Source organism: Lepus europaeus, chromosome 18 (assembly GCF_033115175.1).
Source record: "Lepus europaeus isolate LE1 chromosome 18, mLepTim1.pri, whole genome shotgun sequence".
NCBI lineage: Eukaryota > Metazoa > Chordata > Mammalia > Lagomorpha > Leporidae > Lepus > Lepus europaeus.
In genome coordinates, this window is record NC_084844.1 from 34,519,482 (window position 1) to 34,543,410 (window position 23,929).

The 23,929-nt window shown below is 40.7% G+C and overlaps 1 protein-coding gene across 1 annotated transcript in view; it reads left to right on the forward strand.

Annotated features, from left to right (window-relative positions):
- DHX40 (DEAH-box helicase 40) overlaps nucleotides 1-23,929 on the forward strand; it is a 43,939-nt gene that overhangs the window by 17,508 nt on the left and 2,502 nt on the right. Inside the window, exons 8-16 of the mRNA XM_062216548.1 lie at nucleotides 133-232; nucleotides 3,388-3,474; nucleotides 3,593-3,775; nucleotides 8,327-8,407; nucleotides 8,985-9,142; nucleotides 17,775-17,889; nucleotides 18,387-18,495; nucleotides 21,425-21,519; nucleotides 23,728-23,797. Coding sequence (XP_062072532.1) covers nucleotides 133-232; nucleotides 3,388-3,474; nucleotides 3,593-3,775; nucleotides 8,327-8,407; nucleotides 8,985-9,142; nucleotides 17,775-17,889; nucleotides 18,387-18,495; nucleotides 21,425-21,519; nucleotides 23,728-23,797 — 998 coding nt within the window. The remainder of the gene's footprint in view (nucleotides 1-132; nucleotides 233-3,387; nucleotides 3,475-3,592; nucleotides 3,776-8,326; nucleotides 8,408-8,984; nucleotides 9,143-17,774; nucleotides 17,890-18,386; nucleotides 18,496-21,424; nucleotides 21,520-23,727; nucleotides 23,798-23,929) is intronic.

The following is a 23,929-nucleotide window of genomic DNA, read 5'->3' on the forward strand; positions in this document are numbered from 1 at the left end:
AGGTGATATTTTGCACTCGTGGTTATTAAAGAGATAAAAGAAATATAATAAAAAGAAATGAATTTTACAAAACTTGGGTTTGATAGATGTATGTTATAAATTAGTATTTTTCTCTTTTTACATATATTTTAGATCAACAGAGGAGAATATTTTTGCCACCTCCACCTGGAATTAGAAAATGTGTCATATCCACCAATATTTCTGCGACATCTTTGACAATCGATGGAATCCGGTACAAATTTTGAAATTTCTCTTAAAATTAAGGAAGCCATGTTGCTAACCATAAAACATTACTGAGTTTGCTTATCCGCTGTTTGCTAATTCCCTTTTCTTCCTACTTTGTAGCTTTCCCAACTTACAATCACCTAATATTTTTTGTAGTTACTATTTTGAACTAGAAATGAAGTATGAGGTGCATACTGTATTCTTTTTTCACACTTTTAGCTACTCAGCAAATTGGAGCTTTTTATTCCCAAATTTAAGATTATGTGTAATTATGGGTTTCACTATTTTCACTATTTTTTGATGCTCCAGTTACCAGCATACACCTCAGATGAGGTGATATTGCCTTCTACCTTATAGTCCTACTTTTTATCTAGAGATATTGTCTGTCACTTTCTACTTTTTTGTGAAATATAACTAGAATGCAAATCCTTTATCTTTTAGATGTAATCAGTGATGCCTTCAAATTTTTGAGTAAATTTAGATAGAGAAACACTTGGAAAATTTAGATCAGGTTTGATACCTAATGTGAAATTCTTTCACTGTTGAACCATAACCCTTTTTAAAATATGTTTTTGTTTATTTAAAAGGCAGAGTTATAGAGGAGGAGAGACAAAGAAAAAGAGATTTTCCATCTGCTGGTTCACTCCAGCCAGGGCTGGAGAGGGAACCTAGAAATATTTGGCCAGGGCTGTGCCAGGCTGAAGACAGGAGCCCGGAACTCAATCCACATTAACTATATGGGTGGCAGGGACCTAAGCACTTGAGCTGTTTTCCATTGCCTTCCCAGGTGCATTAGCAGGGAGCTGAATTGAGAGCAAAGCATCTGGGACTTGAACTTGTTGTTCATATGTGATGCCAGCCTCACAGGCTGTGGGTTAATTTGCTGTACCACAATGCCAGCTCTCCTTTTGGAATGTTTATCTTTTTTCCAATGTTATATCCTTAGCTAAGTCTGACTGCCTTCCAAGGAAGGCTGGGCCTAAATCCTAAAGATTCTTCATATTTTTTCCTGGGTAAAATGACCACCTAGATCTGAGAGAAAGTCTTATTATTCCTTCTGCTTTTCTATTTTACTTTAAATATAAAACTTTCATGAAGGAATTAAGGGTACAGCTGTCCTGAGTAAATTGACTTTGTAATTTTCTGTTTTTAGCACAAGCAAAAGCCATTAAATAGCATGGTCCAGAATAGTGAATGATGTACTTAATGACTCTTCCTAACTTAATTATTTACCTGATTTGTTTTGCATTTAATTGGCTTAAAATAGTATGTTAAAGGCTAATTGGAATTCTGAACCTGCTATAATGGTGAGGAGCTTACTTTCAAATTTGTATTTTTTTTTTTATTGAGACAAAATTCACGTAACAAAATTAAGCATTTTAAAATGAACAATTCGGGGCTGGTGCTATGGCGCAGCAGGTTAACGCCCTGGCCTGAAGCACCAGTATTTCCTATGGGCAGTCGGTTCGAGACCTGGCTGCTCCATTTCTGATCCAGCTCTCTGTTATGGCCTGGGAAAGCAGTAGAAGATGGCCCAAGTCCTAGGGCCCCTGCACCCAAGTGGGAGACCTGGAAGAAGTTCCTGGCTCCTGGCTTCGGATCGGCGCAGCAGCTCCAGCCGTTGTGGCCAGTTGGGGAGTGAACCATTGGATGGAAGACCTCTCTTTCTTTCTCTCTCTCTAACTCTCAAATAAATAAATAAATCTTTAAAAAAAATAAAGTGAATTATTCAAGTGATATTTAGTACATTTATGGTTTTATAAAGCCATTATCTGTAGTTGTAAAACATTTTATAACCCCAAAATAAAATGCCAAGAAGGTATTCCTTACTACCCCAGCCCCTGGCAACCACCAGCCTACCCTGCATTTCTATGTATTTTCTGTTCTGGCTATTTTATATGGTTTTGGGGTTTCTTTTGGTCTGGTTTCTTTCTCTAAGGATAAATTATAACATATACAATACTTCATTACATTTTTGGTTGACTAACATTCTGCTGTGTATGTGTATGTGTATCTATTTATCTATACATCCCAGTTTGTTCCCCCATTAATGGTTCATGGACATGTAGGTGGTTCCCGTCCCCCCCCCCCCCCCTTTTTTTTTTCTTTTTTTAAGCAGAGTTACAGAGACAGAGGCAGAGAGAAAGAAAGAGATCTTCCATCTGCTGGTATACTCCCCAAATGGTTGCAGTGGTCAGGGCTGGGCCAGTCTGAAGCCAGGAGCCAGGAGCTTCCCAGTCTCCCACATGGGTGCAGGGTCCCAAGTACTTGGGCCATCTTCCTTTGCTTTCCCAGGCCATAGCAGGGAGCTGAATTGGAAGTGGAGTAACTTGAATATTGGATGCCGCAGGTGGCGGCTTTACCCACAGCGCCAGCCGTAGTTTTTCCCTTTTGAAGATTTATTTATTTGTTTCAAAGGCAAAGTTACAGAAAGAGAGAGAAAATATCTTTCATCTTCTGGTTCACTCCCCAAATGGCCACAATGGCCTGGGCTGGACCAGACCAAAGTCAGGAACGTGGAACTCCATGTGGGTCTGCCATACGGGTGGCAGGGGCCCCAAGTACTTGGACCATCATTTGTTCCTTTCCCAGGCACATTCATGGATCAGAAGCAGAGCAGTTGGGACTCAAACCAGCACTCTCATGGGATACCGGCATTGTAGGTGGCAGCTTAACCCACTGTACCACAATGCCAGCCCTGTTTTTTTTTCTCTTTTGGCAGTTAGGTGTTGGAGTATTTGTTTTCACTCCTCTGGATGTATACTTCGGAATAGAATTTCTGGGTCATATGGGAAGTCTGTGAGGGTACTTCAGAAAATTTGTGGAAGAATGGAATTAAAAGATAAGTTTATTTTGGTACAAAAAAATTAAAATCCATATATAGTTTTTTCCTAATACTCATTTTCCATAAACTTTTTGAAGACCCTCATTATGTATAAGTTTTTGAGGAACTGCTAGATTGATTTCTACATTGGCTCATCCATTTTGCATTTCCATCAGCAATGTATGAGGCTTACAGTTTCTTAACTTCCAACATATAGACATAACAAAGGGCATTGTGTGTAGTTATTGATTTGGTGAAAAAGGAGTATCCAATGTGGTCAAAAATTAACAACTCTTTGCTTATTTTCTGGACTCTTAACTTGTTTTCATTCTTCTTAGATATGTGGTAGATGGTGGCTTTGTGAAGCAGTTAAATCACAACCCCAGATTAGGGTTGGACATCCTGGAGGTGGTTCCAATTTCAAAGTAAGTCTCTATGCCAAGCCTTTTTGTTCAAAGAACAGTTGATTAGATAGTGTCTAGCTGGTTTGGGAATAGGAAATCCATAAAACATGTTGAAGAATTCTGTTCTTATCTCCTGTAGGAGTGAAGCATTACAGCGAAGTGGCCGAGCTGGCAGGACTTCCTCAGGAAAATGCTTTCGAATCTATAGCAAAGATTTTTGGAACCAGTGTATGCCTGACCATGTAATCCCTGAGATTAAGAGAACTAGTTTGACATCTGTAGTTCTGACCTTAAAGTGCCTTGCCATACATGATGTTATAAGGTATGTGAACAACATTTTAAAAAGAACAGGTTATTAGAGTGAAGCCAGGTTATTCCTCAAAAATTCTTTTGCAGTATTGAGTCATATTTTCCTGGGAATTGAGGCTAACTCATTTTTGTATCAGTTGTTTTTCAGTTAAACCAAAATAAAAGACTTCCTGGAGTTGCTTTATGGGGATTTGATCCCTTGCTTATATTTTAACTGTGGCTTAAGGTCAGGGGTGTGGAGTGAGAAGCTTGGTGCTAATTTTGTTTATGTTACTTTACTGACCACTGTTCATTTGTAATGAAAAGCATATAATTACTCTAATTTCAATCAGATAATTTCTGGGAGCTTTTTAAAAACATTATTTTTAATTTTATTTGAAAGAAAGGGAGGGGCGTATCTTCCATCTACAACAACCATGGTTGATCTAGGCTGAAGCCAGGAGCCTGGGACTTGATTCCAGTCTCCTAAATAAGTGGCAGGGACTCAACTACAAGAGCCTTCATCTGCTACCCTCCTGGGTATGTATTAACAGGAAGCTGGATTGGAAATGGAATAGCTGGGACTAGAACCAAGTACTCTGAGATGGGAGGTGGGCATCCCAAGTAGCACCTTAACCACTATGCAAAACCACCTGCCCCTCATTGCTTCTGTTGAATGGCTAGCATATTGCTACATACCAAAAAAGACAGGGTGATATTCTATGGTAGTTTTTTGCTTTCATTTAGCTTTTGATATTGCAGATAAAAGGTTCAGACATGTGAAGCTAAGAGTAGAACAGCTGTCAAATTAATCAAATGTTAAACTTTAGTTGTTATAAGACTAGAGCTTTATTTATTTATTTTTTTAAATTTATTTGAAAGGCAGAGATACAGATAGAGAAAAAGAGGCAGAGACGGAGAGATCTTTCATCTGCTGGTTAACTCCCCAGATGACTGCAACAGCCAGAGCTGGGCTGATCCACAGCCAGAAGCCAGGAACTTCTTGGTCTTCCACGTGGGTGCAGGGGCCTCAACACTTGGGCCATCTTTCGCTGCTTTCCCAGGCGCATTATCAGGGAGCTGGATTGGAAATAGAGCAGCTGGGACCTGAACCAGTGCTCATATGGATGCCAGTGCTGCAGATGCAGCTTAACCTGCCGTGCTGTAGGACTGGCCCCAAGACTCCCTTCTTTATTCTTTTTAAGTTGTATGCATAATAAGAAGTGACACAGCATGTGGGATAGATGGTATAATATTCACAGATGACAGAGGGAAAAAAATGCTTCTTAATTATTATTTTGCTTTCCCTTTGTCTTCTAAAAAGAATATTTTAAAAGTAAAAAGGGAAGAACGTGTCTGATTAAAAAGGAATTGATAACCAAGATGGATTAGGAAGTGAGAGAAAACCTAACTACCATCAATAAGTTTTTCTTGAGGATTTAGACATTATTTCCATGGTACTAAAAGAACTTGAGATTTAGTGTCATAGCCATTGTGGGTCATTGATGAGAAGTTATGCAAAATAGGTTATCAGAAAAGTGTGGAAAAGGAAATTTTTTTTTTGAGTGGCAGAGAAACAGACAGGCAGATGCTGTCTGCTGGTTTGCTTCTTATAAATGCCTGCGACAACCAGGGCTGGGCTGGGAGCCAGGAACTCAGTGCATCCTAGATGAGTCACAGGGGCCCAAACTACTTCAACCATCTTGACTTATTGCTTTCCAGGGAAGCACAGTAGCAGGAACCCAAAATTGGGATCTCAAACCCAAGTATCGATTAATTGCTTATTAAGCTAGATGGAAATTTTACTAGTAATGTGCTAGACTTAGCTCTTTCCTGATTAGCATTTTATTTTATTTGTTTATTTATTTATTTATTGACAGGCAGAGTGGACAGTGAGAGAGACAGACGGACAGAGAGAAAGGTCTTCCTTTTCCGTTGGTTCACCCTCCAATGGCCGCTGCGGCCGGCGCACCGCGCTGATCCGAAGCTAAGAGCCAGGTGCTTTTCCTGGTCTCCCATGCGGGTGCAGGGCCCAAGCACTTGGGCCATCCTCCACTGCACTCCTGGGCCATAGCAGAGAGCTGGACTGGAAGAGGGGCAACCGGGACAGAATCTGGCTCCCTGACCGGGACTAGAACCCGAGGTGCCGGCGCCGCAGGCAGAGGATTAGCTTATTGAGCCACAGCGCCGGCTTGATTAGCATTTTAAATTTAAGATATTGAATAAAGGTATTGATTATCAGATTTCTACACAAATTTTCATATCTAATTGGTAGATGATTAAAACCAAGCTTCAGAATAAGCTCAACAGGCCAGAATCTTGGGCAAAAAATCAACAAGGCATAAATCTGAAAGGATGCACCTTATGTTCTGTTTTGGATATATAATAAGAAAATTCATATGGGAAATACACCTGAGATTATCAGATCACCCCAAACTTACAAACTTGTAATTATGATTCTGTTTGAAAAAAACAATTAAAAATCCCACTGGCATACCCTTTGTTTATATTAATCAACTAAAGTCCATATGACAGGGAATTGTAGCATTCTTGTTCTGTGTTGGCTGCTTGACATATGGAGTTCAATTTTGGAGTATCACCTCATTTTATGAGGAGTTGACAAACTAGCATGTTTGCCAGCCAGGAGCCTGGAGCTTCTTCCGGGTCTCCCACATGGGTGCAGGGGCCCAAGGAGTTGGGCCATCTTCCACTGCTTTCCCAGGCCATAGCAGAGAGCTGGATTGGAAGTGGAGCAGCCAGACACGAACTGGCACCCATATGGGGTGCAGGCACTGCAGGTGGTGGCTTTACCAGTTACGCCACAGCGCTGGCCCCATCTGGCCCTTTACATAAAATATTTGCAGACTTTTGTTCTAGAAACCTTCAGGACTGTTTGAAAGCACATGTGGGAAAGGTAACAGAAGAATAGTCTTGGAGATTTTTGTTTGTTTTAAATTGCAGCTACTAATTCAGAAAAATTTTCTATCTGCTAGTGTGCTCCCTAAATGGCTGCAGTATTGGAGGCTAAGTCAGGCTGCAGGAGATTCATCTGGGTCTCCTACCTTGGTAGCAGAGACCAAGCACTTGGGCCATCTTCTGATGCTTTCCCAGGTGCCTTTGCAAGTGAGCTGGATCAGAAGTAGAGCAGATGAGACTTGAACTGGTTGCCCATATGGGATCCCAGCATTGCAGGTGGTGGCTTAATTTGCTGTGCCACAATGCTGGCCGCTGGACATTTTTCAAAGTGAGAAATTAGAGTAGATAATTTTTAAAATTTATTTATTTGAGAGACAGAGTTACAGACAGAGAGAGGGAGAGACGGAGAGAAAGGTCTTCCATCTGCTGGTTCACTCCCCAGATGGCCTCAACTGCCAGAGCTGAGTCTGTCCGAAGCCAGGAGCCGGGAGCTTCTTCCAGGTCTCCCACGTGGGTGCAGGGGCCCAAGGACTTGAGCCATGTTCTGCTGCTTTCTCAGGCCATAGCAGAGAGCTGGATCGGAAGAGGAGCAGCTGGGACTAGAACCGGAGCCCATATGGGATGCTGGCACTGTAGGAGGAGACTTAACCCACTATGCCACAGTACTGGTCCTGTAGATAATTTTTAATCTCAATATTTAAGGTGGAAAAATAACTTAGTGCAGATGTTATTAAATACTGATTCTTTTTTAAATATGCATATTTATGCTTGGCTGCATACCATTCTGGTATCCTTTGTGAATATTATTGTTAATGTTTAAATTAGCTTTCTTATGTTCACTAATGATGTCATGGTAATGTAAGAGAATGTCCTTTTCAAGAAGTGCATGCTGAAAATTATCAAAGTGAAATAGCACTTTATTTGCAGCTTATTTTCAGATAGATAGTTCAATAGAAAATGAGTATCCACACAACTTATTTACAGATAGGTCAGTAGGAAATGAGTATATACTCATGCATATTATGTGTATATATGTATGCATATATATAGAAACAATTAAAATTGTGGATTATCAAAGAGAGTTGACTTGAGAATTGTGAGGGATGAGGAAGGAAAAGAAGAATGGTGAGACTGTTCCAGCAAAGGGAAGTTAAAAAAAAAGTACGGACCAGTGCCACGGCTCACTAGGCTAATCCTCCACCTGCGGCACCAGCACACCGGGTTCTAGTCTCGGTTGGGGCGCCGGATTCTGTCCTGGTTGCTCCTCTTCCAGTCCAGTGGCCCTGGGAAGGCAGTGGAGGATGGCCCAAGTGCTTGGGCCCTCACCCGCATGGAAGACCAGAAGGAAGCACCTGGCTCCTGGCTTTGGATCGGCGCAGCCACTTGAGGGGGTGAACCAACGGCAAAAGGAAGACCTTTCTCTCTGTCTCTCTCTCTCACTGCCTAACTCTGCCTGTCAAAAAAAAAAAAAAAGTGTTTCTTGAATTATAGGAGTGTGGTTTAGAAAAAATTATTTCCTCCTTTGCTGAATGCTGAGCATAATCATAGAATGTTTAAAAAAAAGAAGAGGACTTGAAAAAGAGAAAATGTTTTGAAGACATTTTCATCAAGTTTGTGTCAAATCCTACCATGTTCAAATAATGATCTCAATAATGTTTCATTTAAACAGATTTCCCTATTTGGATCCACCTAATGAGAGACTTATTTTAGAAGCTCTTAAACAACTTTACCAGTGTGATGCTATTGACAGGTAAAACAAAAATAAACACAGCAACCAAAACAGATGTTGATCTCTTTTTAAACAGCATTCCAAATACCTTGCTATATCAATAGAAAATGATTTGTTGACTTTTTATTTCCTTGTAACTGGGATTTATGCTTCTCAGTCTTTCTTGACCACAACTGTTTGATAAACTATTTTTGTTAAATATTGCTGTTATTTTTACAAGTAGTTTCTGAGCACCAGTTCAGTGAAGCGTTATGCTGGGAACAGAAATGACTGAAAACCAGAGTCCTCATTCTCATTATTGTGTAATACGGGAAGGGTTGATAATTATCATTCTCTTATTTCCTTGGGACATCCTCTGTGCTGCTTTAGCATGTTTGTATCTTTTATTATACTTGTTAATTCTGCCTCATTGTTTATTTTTGGGGGGCTGCATTAAGGCTTTTGACAATGGAAGATTTATCATATTTGTGTTCCTCTTCTCAGTGACCCCAGTGTTTGATTTCCTTGAATTGAATGTCTGAAGGTGCTTTTTTAAGGTACATTAAACTTGTACTCATTCCAAAGTAGAAAGGCTTAAAGAACTTATTGTTTGCTTCAGGAGTGGCCACGTGACCAGATTGGGTTTGTCTATGGTGGAGTTTCCTCTCCCTCCACATCTGACATGTGCAGTAATAAAGGCTGCTTCTCTAGACTGTGAAGATCTCCTACTTCCAATAGCAGCAATGTTGTCTGTGGAAAATGTCTTTATTAGACCCGGTAAGTTTATTGATAAGGTTTTTTTTTTTTTTTTTTTTAAGAGCCATTTTAGGTTTACAGGAAAGTGAAGCAGAAAGCACAAAGGGTTTCATATCATCTTAAGCCCTCACAGAGACATGCTTTCCCCTATTATTACATCTTTCATTTGTGCTTTTGTTACAACTGATGAGCTAATGTTGAAACACTATTATTAACTACAAGGGTCACTCTTTGACTTTTATATTCCATGTGTTTTTGACAGAGGTGTAATGACACATATCCACCATTACAGCACCCTTTACTTCACTTACTCATCCTGACATCCCTTCTCCAAAATCCCTGGCAACTACTGATCTTTTTACAATTTCCATAGTTTTGCCTTTTCTAGAATGCCGTATAATTGTAATCATATAATATATAAACTTTTCAGATGGCTTCTTTTTTTTTTAGATTTATTTATTTGAAAGGCAGAGTTAGAGGCAGAGGCGGGGGTGGGGGGTCTTTCATCTGTCAGTTCACTCCCCAAATGGTTTTAATGGCTAGAGCTGGGCCGATCTGAAGCCAGGAGCCAGGAGCTTCTTCTGGGTCTCCCACATGGGTGCAGGGAGACCCAAGTCCTTGGGCTATCCTCCACTGCTTTCCCAGGCCATAGCAGAGAGCTGGATCAGAAGTGGAGCATTCAGGCCTCAAACTGGCTCCCATATGGAATGCCAGCACTGCAGATGGCAGCTTTATTTGCTAATGCCATAGTGTCGACCCCAGATAGGCTTCTTTGGCTTAGCAATATGTACTTAAGATTCTTCCATGTGTTTTCTTTTTGTTGCTGAACAGTATTCCATTGTATGGTACTTGTTTACCTCTTTACCTACTGAAGGACCTGTTGGGTGCCTTATTCTATTTTGGCAATTATGAATATAGCAGCTATAAATGTTGGTGTGTGGGTTTTGGTGTCAGTGCAGGTTTTTAACTCTCTTCTGGTCCTGTGGGAGAGTATGTTAAGTCAGTTACCAAACCGTCATTTACATCCTACTAGCAATGAATCAGAAAATTACTGTTGGGGCTGGTGCTATTGCATAGCAGATAAAAGCCACCGCCTGCATTTTATCTGGGGGCCGGCACTGTGGTGCAACAGATTAACGCCCTGGCCTGAAGCGCCAGCATCCCATATGGGTGCCAGTTCGAGTCCTGGCTGCTCCACTTCTGATCCAGCTCTCTGCTATGGCCTGGGAAAGCAGTGGAAGATGACTCAAGTCCTTGGGCCCCTGCACCCACCTGGGAGACCTGGAAGAAGCTGCTAGCCCCTGGCTTTGAATCAGCCCAGCTCTGGTCGGTGTGGTCATTTAGGGAGAAAACCAGTGAATGGAAGACCTCGGTCTCTGTCTCCCTCTCTCTCTCTCTCTCTGGCTCTGCCTCTTTCTCTAACTCTTTCAAATAAATAAAATAAATCTTTTTTTAAAAAGAATTACTGTTGTTTTATATCCTCACCAGCATTTGGTGTTCTTAGCCATTCTAATAGGTATGTAATGGTCTTCATTGGTTTAATTTCAGTTCCCTGACAATGTAAGATATTGATGGGTCGGCGCTGTGGCGTAGCGGGTAAAGCTGCTGCCTGCAGTGCTGGCATCCCATATGGGTGCTAGTTCAAGTCCCGGCTGCTCCTCTTCCAATCCAGCTCTCTGCTATGGCCTGGGAAAACAGTAGAAGATGGCCCAAGTCCTTGGGCCCATGCACCCACTTGGGAGATCCAGAAGAAGTTCCTGGCTCCTGGCTTTGGATCGGCACAGCTCCGGCTGTTGTAGCCATTTGGGGAGTGAACCAGCGGATGGAAGACCTCTCTATCTCTGCCTCTCCTCTCTCTGTGTAACTCTGACTTTCAAATAAAACAAATAAATAAATCTTAAAAAAAAAAAAAAAAAAAGAGTGGAGCCTGCAGGCCTTGCAGGCCTCTCACTCGCCATTAAAAAAAAAAAAAAAAAATTGAACATCTTTTCATATACTTTTTGCTATCTGAATTACTTTAAAAAAAAAAAGGGTTTATTTATTTATTTGAAAGGTAGTTACAGAGAGGCAGAGAGAGAGAGAGATCTTCCATCTGCTGGTTCACTCCCCAAATAGCCATAATGGCTAGAGCTGAGCTGATCTGAAGCCAGGAGCATGGAGCTTCTTCCAGGTCTCCCACACTGGTGCAGGGTCCCAAGGACAGGAACTGGAGCAGCCAGGACTCAAACTGGCACCTATATGGGAAGCAGACACTGCAGGCGGTGGCCTTACCTGCTATGCTGAAACGCCGGTCTCTGTTCATACCTTTTTTTTTGTTTTGTTTTTTTTGTTTTTGACAGGCAGAGTTAGTGAGAGAGAAAGAGAGACAGAGAGGAAGGTCTTCCTTCCATTGGTTCATCCCCCAAATGGCCGCTATGGCCAGCACGCTGCGCCGATTCAAAGCCAGGAGCCAGGTGCTTCCTCCTGGTCTCCCATGCAGGTGCAGGGCCCAAGCACTTGGGCCATCCTCCACTACCTTCCCGGGTCACAGCAGAGAGCTGGACTGGAAGAGGAGCAACTGGGACAGAATCCAGCGCCCCCACCGAGACTAGAACCCGGGGTACTGGCGCTGCAGGTGGAGGATTAGCTTAGCCTGTTCATACCTTTTAAAACCTTGTTTTCTTACTAGCTAAGTGTTCTTTGCATGTTTTATCAGATATATCATATACAAATATTTTTCTAACAATCTTTGGCTTATATTCTCAATGTCTTGACATTGCCTTTTGTAGGACAGAAGTTTTTAAGGCTAGGTTATCAATTATGTCTCTCATGGATCTTGCCTTTTGTTAGAGTATCTAAAAAGTCATTGCCATACCCTTTTAGAGTTTCTTTTAATGTTGTGCTTTAGCAGTTGAATGTCCTCTTTCCAACATCGTTTCTTTAAAGTACGTTAACTATACTTTCTCTATTGAAATTCCTTTGTTCCTTTATCATAAATTAGTTTGACTGTATTTGTGTGAAGTTAGGTAGGGTCAATTCTCTGACTTTATTCTTCTCATTCATCATTGTTTTGTCTGTTCTGGATCTTTTTCTTTTCCGTGTAAACTTTAGACCCAGTTTATTCAAATGTACAAAACAACTTGCTGAGGTTTTAATTGGGGTCGTATTGAATCTATACATGAAATTGGGAAGAACTAACATCTTAGGAGAATTGAGTCTCTTCTCCATATACTTGAATACCTCTCTATTTAGATCTTCAATAATTCACTGAGTGTTAGTTGAAGATTTACCATATACCTTGCCCTGGGGCAGGAAACTAAGGATAAACAATTTTTACGTTTTGTTATCCTTTAACTTAGTTGTTTGGCACAGGGAGTATATAATGTTTCTAGCTGAAAGTAAATTTCCTTTCATTGGTAAAGGAAGATAATAGAATGAACCTTTGTCCTTTTCTAGTAAATTAGTAATTTATTAACTTTTGTTTTTTCTAGAATCATAAGCAAAGTAGTTCAGCCTTTATATCTTAGCGAACTCTTGATGGTTTGGTGGCTTTAAATTTCTGTTTCCTTCCTTTCTTGGTATGTCAGTGTGGGACACAACTTAATGTTGACACATGTCAACTTTGCTTTTATGTAACGGGGTAATTTTTTTCTAAAGAAGCTTCTGGGTAGACACTGTATCTTGTCTACAATCATGCCTAACAATAGAATGTGTTATCTCACTGGCTTTATTCTTTGTAGACTGAATTTTTGGTCCAGATTAATTTATCATTATCATGATTATAATGAATATACCTCCCTATTAAAAAAAAAAAACTAATTTTAATCAATGTGCTGCCTACTCCAGATAGATTGCCACCTTAAGTGTCAGAATTCTGATTCTACAGGAGGCATTTGGCATAGCAGTTAAGACACCACCTGGAATGCCCACATTCTATATCGGAGTGCCTGGATTTGAGTCCTGCCTCTTCCATCTGGTTTCCTGCTAATGGATATCCAAGGAGGCAGGAAATAGTGGCTCTTAGTACTTGGGTCCTTGCCAACCACTTGGGAGACCTGGATGGAGCTGTGGGCATTTGGGGAATGAACCATAGGGTGGAAGATTACTCTCTGTCTCTCTCATTCTCTCATTGTGCCTATCAAATAAATGAAAAAAAAAATTAAATTCTGATTCTAGTAGTATTCCCCCCACCCCCCATTAAATTGTTTTGGTTGGACTGGTTTTCGTTAGCTAAAAATAGTCAGAAAATTACTGCAGAGTATTGAAGTAAAAGTCAAGAGTGTACCTGATTATCTGACTATAGGCTTGCCTTTTCTGGGCTTCATTTTTTTCATTTGTAAAATCAGGGAGTTCCAATTCTAATAGTTTTTAAATTGTATTTATTTGGAAGATAGGCAGAGAGATCTCCTTTCTACTGTTTCACTCTCCAAATGCCCATGACAGCCAGGGCTGGGCTGGGGCAAAGCTGAGAGCTGAGAACTCAATGTGGATATCCTACACAGATGGCAGGGACTCAACCATTTGAGCCATTTCCCACTGCTACCTGGGATACACATAAGCAGGGAGGTGGATTCAGGAGTGAAGCCATAACTCAAATCCAGGTATGGGATGGGGGTACTCCAAAGTAGCATCTTAACTCCTCTAGCAATTTTTGACATTTTGCCCTCTTTGCTTTACTGTTCTCTCTGTGTGTGTGTGTGTGTTTATATAAATACTATATATGTGCATTTTTTTCTGAAAAGCTCTTCCACACACACAGCTATAGGGGGATGGGATCCCTCTCACTCTTACTGAATTCCATTGATTTTTTTTAAGTCCTTTGATCAATCTCTAAAGACTTTCAATGATTGTGTCTGGTCGTTTTTCCTATTTTTAGAAAAATATTTATTTAGTTTTTAACTACTTGAAAGTCAAAGAGATGAAAAGAGAGAGGGAGGAAGGGAGAGACAAAAAGAGGGAGAGAGAGATCTTCCATCCACTATTTCATTCTCCAAATGCCTGCAACAGTAAGGGCTGGACTAGGCCAAAGCCTGGAACCCAGGACTCCATCTGGGTATGTTACAACAGGATGCATTAGCAGAAATCTGAATAGGAAGCAAAGTATTCAGGACTGAGCTGGCATTTTGGTGTAGAATGCAGGCATCCCAAGCAGTTGCTTAACCTGTTGTGCTACAACACCTGCCTGTTCTAATTTAATATATTTGTCTCTGGAAGAGAAGTTTCATCTAAATTTTCATATCACTATTCCCAATATATGTGTATAGTTAAGAATTCAAACAATATAGGGGGCTGACGCCAGCATCCCATATAGCTAGTTCAATTCTGGCTGCTCCTCTTTGATCCAGCTCTCTGCTATGGCCTGAGGAAATAGTAGAAGATGGCTCAAGTACTTGGGCCCCTGTATCCTCGTGGGAGACCCGGAAGAAACTCCTGGCTTCCAGTTGGCCTAGCTCCAGCTGTTGCAGCCATTGGGGAGTGAACCAGTGGATGAAATGACTCTCTCTCTCTCTCTCTCTCTCTCTCTCTCTCTCCCCCTCTCTGCCTCTCTGTAACTCTGCCTTTCAAATAATAAATAAATCTTTTAAAAAAATTCAAACAATATAAAATGACTTAAGTGAAAAGTAAATCTGTTTCCTAAGTGTGCCCTAAGTCTGATTCCTAGAGGCAGTAACTTCCATTAGTGTCTTATTTATTCTCTAAGATACTCTTAATATATACATAAGTGACCTAGGCCTTTACACCTGAGTCATCACGAACTTGCTGCTGCAAGATGCATCTTCAGTTTTTGAGCATGTGACTTCCTGAGATCTTGTTACACCCAAAGTGTGCGATAGTTGTCCTGCCTCAAAGTACATGTACAGCCATTGTAGGTTAAGTAATCCTTTCTGACTTGAATCTTAGTCATTATAGGTCACCGAATTTAGTTACATACTTTTTTACCTAGCTAATATTCTCAGATCAGGCCGGCGCCGCTGCTCAACAGGCTAATCCTCCGCCTTGCGGCGCCGGCACCCCGGGTTCTAGTCCCGCTCAGGGCGCCGGATTCTTTCCTGGTTGCCCCTCTTCCAGGCCAGCTCTCTGCTGTGGCCCAGGAGTGCAGTGGAGGATGGTCCAAGTGCTTGGGCCCTGCACCCGCATGGGAGACCAGGAGAAGCACCTGGCTCCTGCCTTCGGATCAGCGCACTGCGCCGGCTGCAGCACACCAGCCGCGGCGGCCATTGGAGGGTGAACCAACGGCAAAAGGAAGACCTTTCTCTCTGTCTCTCTCTCTCTCACTGTCCACTCTGCCTGTCACCAAAAAAAAAAAAAAAAAAAAAAAAAAAAAAAATCTCAGATCAGAGAAATTAATTAAGATTTTAAAATCAAAATGAGGATTCTTTCAATATATTAATAACCTCTTTTTCAGTAGTAATTGCTACTAGTATTGCTGTTGCTTTAGAAGTCAGACAGTAGAGAGAGCAGTTTTTTCTGCTAAACAGTATTATTCTAAAATGAAACAAATTTAAAATAACTGGGTTGGTTATAAAGTTTTTGTTTTAAATGTTATAATTGTGATCTGTTTTGATAAACAAAACATATATATATATATATATGATATATCTGTTGATAGTCTTATTCCTGTGCTTTATCTTTGAAGACTGTTACTATTGAAACACTTTCATTGTAGTAGTTTTGTTTTCTGATTGATTGCTATGTAGAAAAATATGCCACCACAGCAGTGCAGCTGACATAGCCTTGTTTTACTGCTTCAGCTTTTTATTTTTAGCTTTTGCCTCAGTGGCATCTACCTATTTCCATGACATAAAACTAATAATGGAATCTTACCTGAGGACAATTAATAAACTAAAATGTCTGTTCTGGGAAAGTAAAGATAGATAATCAAACTGTCATTTAGTCAGAAGATAAACTTGCTAATATTGTAACAACTGTGTGTGACACGAGTTTAGACTTTCCTATACTTAACCTGAATTTACTCTGGGATGTTTGCCAGTTTTAATTAATTGGGTTTTTTAATTATTTTGGTTTATTAAATTTATTTGTTTGAAAGAGAGAAAATGCCATTGGCTTAAGATGCTTAGTTATAACCTCTGACCAATCATCAATTGACCACTGGAGTTAAGTAAACAAAATGAAAACTTCACTAGAAGGGTTAAACAATAGATTTGGGTTGGCAGAAGAAAGGATGAATTAATTTGGTTTTTTAAAAATTCAAAATAGACAATTGTTTAAAACAGATTGGCCAGCACCGCAGCTCAATAGGCTAATCCTCCCCCTGCGGCGCTGGCACCCCGGGTTCTAGTCCCGGTCAGGGCACCGGATTCTGTCCCGGTCACTCCTCTTCCAGTTCATCTCTCTGCTGTGGCCTGGGAGTGCAGTGGAGGATGGCCCAAGTGCTTGGGCCCTGCACCCGCATGGGAGACCAGGAGAAGCACCTGGCTCCTGCCATCGGATCAGTGCAGTGCGCCGGCCACGGCAGCCATTGTGGGGTGAACCAATGGAAAAGGAAGGCCTTTCTCTCTGTCCCTCTCTCACTGTCCACTCTGCCTGTCAAAACAAACAAACAAAAAACCCAGATATTTCACGAAGAAAGGCAGAAGGGGTGGGCATTTGACATAGGGATTAAGATATCAACTTAGAGGCCTGCATGCCATAGTAAAGTGTTGGGTTTGAGTTCTGGATTGGAGTCTCAGCTCTCCTTAAAAATGATTATTTCATGGGATGGACATTTGGCACAGTGGTTAAAACTTAGCTGGTTGGGACACACACATCCCATATCATAATGCCCAGATTCTAGTTTTCTGCTAATGCACACCTTGGGAAGCTGCTGGTGATGGCTCAAGTACTTAGGTCTCTGTCACCCAAATGGGAGATCTGATTGACTTCCCATCTCTTGCCTTCAGCCTGGTCTACCCTGGCTGTTGCAGGCATTTGAGGAATGTACCAGCAGATGTGAGACCTCTCTGGTTCTGTCTCTCTGCCTTTTGTCTCTTTGTAACATTATGTATATTTTACTATGAGCATAGATTACTTTTTTTTTTTTTTTTTGATAGGCAGAGTGGACAATGAGAGAGAAAGAGACAGAGAAAGGTCTTCCTTTTGCCGTTGATTCACCCTCCAATGGCTGCTGCGGCCAGTGCACCGCGCTGATCCGAAGGCAGGAACCAGGTGCTTCTCCTGGTCTCCCATGCGGGTGCAGGGCCCAAGGACTTGGGCCATCCTCCACTGCACTCCTGGGCCATAGCAGAGAGCTGAACTGGAAGAGGAGCAACGGGGACAGAATCCGGTGCCCTGACCGGGACTAGAACCCGAGGTGCCGGTGCCGCAGGCAGAGGATTAGCCTATTGAGCCGCAGCGCTGGCCGTAGATTACTCTTAAAGTTAAAAAAAAAAAAAAAATTGAAAAGTAAATTCTAAATACTATTTTAGAGTCAAAGTAAATATATTGGGAGAAGTAATGTTGCTATTATGATAAAAATCTGCAAAATATGGCCAAAGAAAAGTTGGAGACATTAAAGTTCCTGTCCTCCCCGCCACCACAAGAAGAGTTAATGTAGTTCTGTTTTATTCTACCCCAGGAAGTGAGGCAGATTTTATTTTAATGAGCTTGAAAAAGTAAAGTGAAATATAGGCACTTAATATAAACTTGAGCTATATTGCTTCTCCAATTCTTTTAGTTGATCCAGAGTACCAGAAAGAAGCAGAGCAGAGACATCGAGAATTGGCAGCTAAGGCTGGAGGATTTAATGACTTTGCAACTTTGGCTGTCATCTTTGAACAATGCAAATCAAGGTATGTGAAGTAGTCCTTTTTGATATATAACTGTAATGTGTACTTTACGACTTTAGACACAAAGGTTCAATGAGGCTGATGTTCACCTCAGGGTTTTTTGAACATCAGGGAGATTATCTTTCAGGTGACTATTGTTTACTTCGTAAGCATGTATTATATAATATTGGTTGTCTTCTTCTCTCCCCAAATCTTTCCTGAAAATGACCTTGATTATAAAATTTTGCTTCTATGTAGGTAGCTTAGATGGGAAAGTAATTGTATATATTTAAATGTATGTTTACAAAGAAATCCATTTACAAATTATTTTTTCAAATAAACAGAGGCACCTACATTAATTGGTTTTTCAAATTTACTAATATGCTTTTTTGGGTGTTGGACAGATCTCATAAGAGAGTTGATATTAGCTAATGGGTTTTTATGTCTAGTAGAAATGAGAATGTTAAGCTGTGCTTCACTTACAGAATACATTTTCAAGGTAATAGTTTTTTGTTTTGCAGTGGAGCCCCAGCTTCGTGGTGCCAGAAACATTGGATTCATTGGAGGTGCTTATTTTCTGCATTTCGTGTGGAGGCTCAACTTCGGGAACTAATCAGGAAGCTTAAACAGGTGATTGTAATCATGGTTTTTCCCTTCAGTAGCATTTTGGACCTATATATTTCAGATTGAATTTTCATTGATGTTCAGTTACTTCTTATACCTCCTTTTATTCTGCCACCCTCCCTTTCTGCTTTATTCTACCGATAACCATCTCTCAGATACTAGTAATAATAAAGGAATTTTTTTAAAAAGATTCATCTGTTTATTTGAAAGTCAGAGTACAGCCCCACAGCAGCCAGGGCTGGGCCAGGCCAAAGCCAGGAGCCAGGAGCTTCATCCAAGTCTCTTACATGGGTTCCAGGGGCCCATGGACTTGGGCCATCTTCTGCTGTTTTTCCCAGGCCATTAGCAGGGAGCTGGACTGGAAGTGGAGCAGCTGGGACACAAACTGGTGCCCATATGGGATGCTGGCATCGCCACCATGCCAGCCCCAGTAATAAAGGAATTTCATCTTCAGAAATGAAGATACTTAAAAATAGCTTTATTTGGGGTGGCATTATGGGCAGTGAGTTATCACCTGAGGTGCCCACGTCCCCTATTAAAGTGCCAGTTTGAATCCTGCCTACCCTGCTTCTGATCCATCCCCAGCTAATGCATCCTGGGAAGCAGCAGATCATGACTGAAGTTCTTGGACCCTTGCCACCCACGTAGGAGAGCAGTATAGAATTCTGTGCTCCTGGGTTTGGCCTGGCCCAGTCCTAGCTGTTGGGGAGTGAACCAATGGATGGAAGGTCTTTCTGTTTCTCAATTTCTCTCTTAGTTGCTCTTCCTTCTCTTCAAGTAGATAAACATTAAAAAAATAAAAACAAACAAACAAAAAAACCCTTAGCTAAAATTGACATTCGGTAAGCTGCAAATATTTAAATTGTACAGTCTGATTTTGACATCTGTGTAAACCCGTGAATGATTATCACAATCAAGATGTGAACATATCCATCACTTTCCATCCCCTTGTGTTTTTTTTTTAAAGATTTATTTATTTATTTGAAAGAGTTACACAAAGAGAGGAGAGGCAGAGAGAGAGAGAGGGGTCTTCCATCCTTTGGTTCACTCCTTAATTGGCTGGAGCTGCGTGGATCCAAAGCTAGGAGCCAGGAACTTGTTCTGGTGCAGGGGTACATGGGTCCAAGGACTTGGGCCATCTTCTACTTTCCCAGGCCATAGCTAAGAGCTGGATCGGAAGTGGAGCAGCTGGGACTCGAACCGGTGCCCATATGGGAAGCTGGTACTGCAGGTGGCAGCTTTACCTTCCAACCCCTTTCACCCCTTTTTGTAATCCATCCATCTCCCTTCCCAGGCCCTCTGCTCTCACCCAGGCAACCACTGATATACTTTCTGTCCCTATACATAAGTTTGCATTTCCTAGGATTTTACATACATGGAATCATACATTATGTATTTGGAGTGGGAGAGCGTCTGACTTCTTTTACTCATCATAATTACTTAAATTTTTTTGTCTATTTAAAATTCTTTAATTCCCTTGTGATACTTATTCATTTTTATTAAGTAGAGTGTAGTGTTTCAACATACTTATGTGGTATAAATGATCAAATCAGGCAGTTAGCATTTCTATTTATATATTTTAACTGATAGTTCTTATTGTAAAATATTCATGACACAAAGTACCATTTTTTCAGTGCATAGGTCAGCAGCTTTAAGTATATTTATACTGTTCTACAACCCTTACTGCTTTCCATTTCTAGAAAATTTTCAGCATCCCATACTGAACTTCTCTATTAAACAAAAATTCCCCACTACCTTCTTTCCCTACTTTGTGTCTTTGTCTTTGATTCTTTTTCTCTCTGTTTCATTTTGAATGTTACCTGTTTTGTCTTCCAGCATAGTAATCTTTTCTTCTGCAGGGTCTGATTTGACTTTAATCCAATCAAGTACATTTTTCATCTCAGATGTTATTGTTTTCATCTCTAGATGTTAGATTAAAGTGTTAAAAATTTTTCTTTTAAATTTTCCATGTTTCTACTGAACTTTTTGAACAAATGCAATCCAGTTGTAATGTACACAGAATATAAATATATTTAACATGCGCTATTTCTGAGTTGAATTTTATGTCCTCATTATGGATTGTATTTTCCTGTTTGTTGGCATGCTTGATAATTTTTTAATGGATTCCAAAAAACCATGTAGACAATGAAGTATTCCAGTCTGGCTTATAGAAGCAAGCACCTTCCTAACCCTTTGTACTGTTACCTCTTAACCTAACTCTTTATCTCAGGAAGTTTGCTCTATTCCATTTGGGTTTCTCTTGCTTCTGCTTTTGTCTGGAATCTCTCTCAAAGCTGTAAACTGGGCAAGTTGTTAAGTTTACTTCATTTATTTTCTTTCTCTCAGGGGTCAGTGTTCTCTGTTGCCTGATAACAGTATTTTAGAAATTATTATTTTGTATATTTGCATTATTTTATATATTTGGTCCATATTTTGGTTGTGTTAGGTCGTAGAATAAATCTGATCTCTCTTCCTTCATATTGGCAAGCAAAGTGTAGAAATTTTAATTTTTTTAAAGATTTATTTTATTTATTTGAAAGGCAGAGTTAGAGAAAGAGGGAAAGAGAGAGAGAGAAGGGAAGAGAAGAGAGAGGTCTTCCATATTTTGGTTAACTCTCCAAATGGCCACAATGACCAGGGCTGGGCCAGGCCAAAGCCAGGAGCCAGGCACTTTTTCTGGGTCTCCCACGTGGTTTTTGCAAGGGTCCAAGCACTTGGGCCATCCTTCCTTCCTTTCCCAGGCTCATTAGCAGGGAGCTACATCGGAAGTGGGGCAGCCAGGACTTGAGTCAGCGCCCATATGGGATGTTGGTGCTGCAGGTAGGAGCTTAAACCATCATACCATAGCACTGGCCATAAAATTTTAGTTTTTCAAAATGAGATTACTCCAAATTGTTTTTTGAGGCTTACCACTGTACGTACATTCTTTCTACAGCAAAGTGATTTCCCAAGAGAGACCTTTGAAGGCCCTAAACATGAAGTGCTACGAAGATGTCTTTGTGCAGGCTATTTCAAAAATGTAGCTCGAAGGTAAGCAGCATGAGCTAGAGAGATAAATCAAGAAGTATGACTGTGTCTGATTACAGTATTGAACCATTTAATGTTAGTATTAACGACTGAAGGTTTGATTTAAGCTCTGTACTGATGATGGAATCAATTAGAGGAACTGCAGTGACCAGGAATAGGGTGTTGGACCTCAAGCAGGGCAGGAGGGAATGTATGTGGGGCAGCTCTCTAGCACTGGTTATCATCACCTGAGGCACCTGACAAAGGTTTTCTTGAAAAACTGTTGCCTTTTCTGGAGTGTGAAAGCCAAACAGGTTGAAATAGCACTCTCAGGAAACTTATCTTGGCTTAGAGCATCAGAGTTCAGACAGGGTGGGGAGGGATTGTTTTCTGTGGGGTATCAGAGTCTAAGGAGGGCATTTCTGGAAAGGGGTAACAGTGGTGGTGATGGAAAATGCCCAGGAATTGATCACAGAACTAAGGAGATTAAGGATAACAGTGAACAGAATTAGAGATATTGAAAGGCAGAAAATAAGAGTGACCTCTGTTTGGTTAGAATTTCAGAGCTTCATCATGATAGTGTATTGGGTTGGTATCTTACTCTCAAATGGTTCCAGTAAAAACATTTTTTGTACTAGTCACTTTTCAGAATCTAAAAAATACAATATATTTTTGTTATATGTGCTAAACACTGGGCATGTACTGAAGATTGAAAGGTAGAGATGTGAGTTCTGACCTTATTTTTGATATAAGTCTAGTAAAGGATACAAGTAAATAGTGCAATCAGATCTGAGCTATAATAAGAACATACATGTATACCTGAGGTCTTCAAAAAGTTCACGAAAAACATATTATGAATAAACTGTATGGAATTCAAGATTTTTTTTGTACTAAAGCCTACATATATCAAGTATTATAGGAAATCAATTGAGGTAACAATTGAACTAGACTTTTTTAAGATTTATTTATTAATTTGAAAGAGTTACAGAGAGAGAAAGTGAGACAGAGAGAGAATCCTTATTTGCTGGTTTACTTCTCAGGTGGCTGCAGCAGCCAGAGCTGGGCCAGGCCGAAGCCAGGAGCCAGGAGCTTCATCTGAGCCTCCCACTTAGGTGGCAAAGGCCCAAGCATGTGAGCCATCCTCTGCTGCTTTTCCTAGGTCATGAAGAGGGATCTGGATTAGAAGTGGAGCAGCTGGGACATGAACCAGCACCATATGGGATGCCAGCATCACAGGCAGTGGCTTTATCCACCATGCCACAATGCTGGCCCCTAGGCTTATTGTTTTGACAAGTTTTTGGAATGACATTACATAGAGAGGTATAAAAGATAAAAATTTGAAGTCAGGGACATGAATTAGAAAATAGATGAAAATTTCTAATTGTTAGATTTTAGAATAGTGGAAAATCATTTATCCCTTTAAAAAGTGATATAGCATAATAAAATAAAAAGAAGACTGTAGTTAAACCAGAGGACCTGGGGCCGGCACTGTGGCGAAGTGGGTTAATGCCCGGGCCTGAAGCACTGGCATCCCATATGGGTGCCGGTTCTAGTCCTGGCTGCTCCACTTCCAGTTTAGCTCTCTGCTATGGCCTGGGAAAGCAGTAGAAGATGGCCCAAGTTCTCGGGCCCCTGCACCCATGTGGGAGAACCCGGAAGAAGCTCCTGGCTCCTGGCTTCGGATTGGCGCAGCTCTGGCCGTTGTGGCCATCTGGGGAGTGAACTATCAGATGGAAGACCTCTCGCTCACTCTCTCAGCCTCTCCTCTTCCTGTGTAACTCTGACTTTCAAATAAACAAATAAATCTTTAAAAAAAAAAACCAGAGGACCTATGTTTAGGGCTTGGTTTCACCAAGTGTCAGCTCTTTGATTTTGAGAAGGCTAGTTGTCTAAGTCTCAACTTTTTTTTTTAATATTTTATTTATTTGAGAGGCAGAGTTACAGAGAGAGACAGACAGACAGAACCCGGTATGCCGGCGCCGCTAGGCAGAGGATTAGCCTGTTAAGCCACAGCGCTGGCCTTGTTATTACTTATTAACCAGAAATGCTTATACTTAACTGAAATGACTATTTAACTTCTATCTAAGAACTGGTAGAAATGTTATAGTGATATAAATTTAAATCTCTGCTTTATATTGTTCTTTGTAATGGAATGTATTTCATTATTGGACTTAGTGCTTTGCTTACTTGTCTTATTGTTCTGGTTTTTATCATTTGGTTTTCTGTTTATAGATCTATTGGGAGAACATTTTGCACAATGGATGGGCGTGGAAGCCCAGTTCACATTCATCCTTCCTCAGCAGTAAGTATTTTTAGTAAAGGGAAGACATGTGTAGAGTTGTTAGAATAAATAATGGAAGTCTTACACTTTTTGCTTTGAGGTTAAACCCACATATCTTTATATGACATAGTGCTTAAGAATATTAGTTGTCCA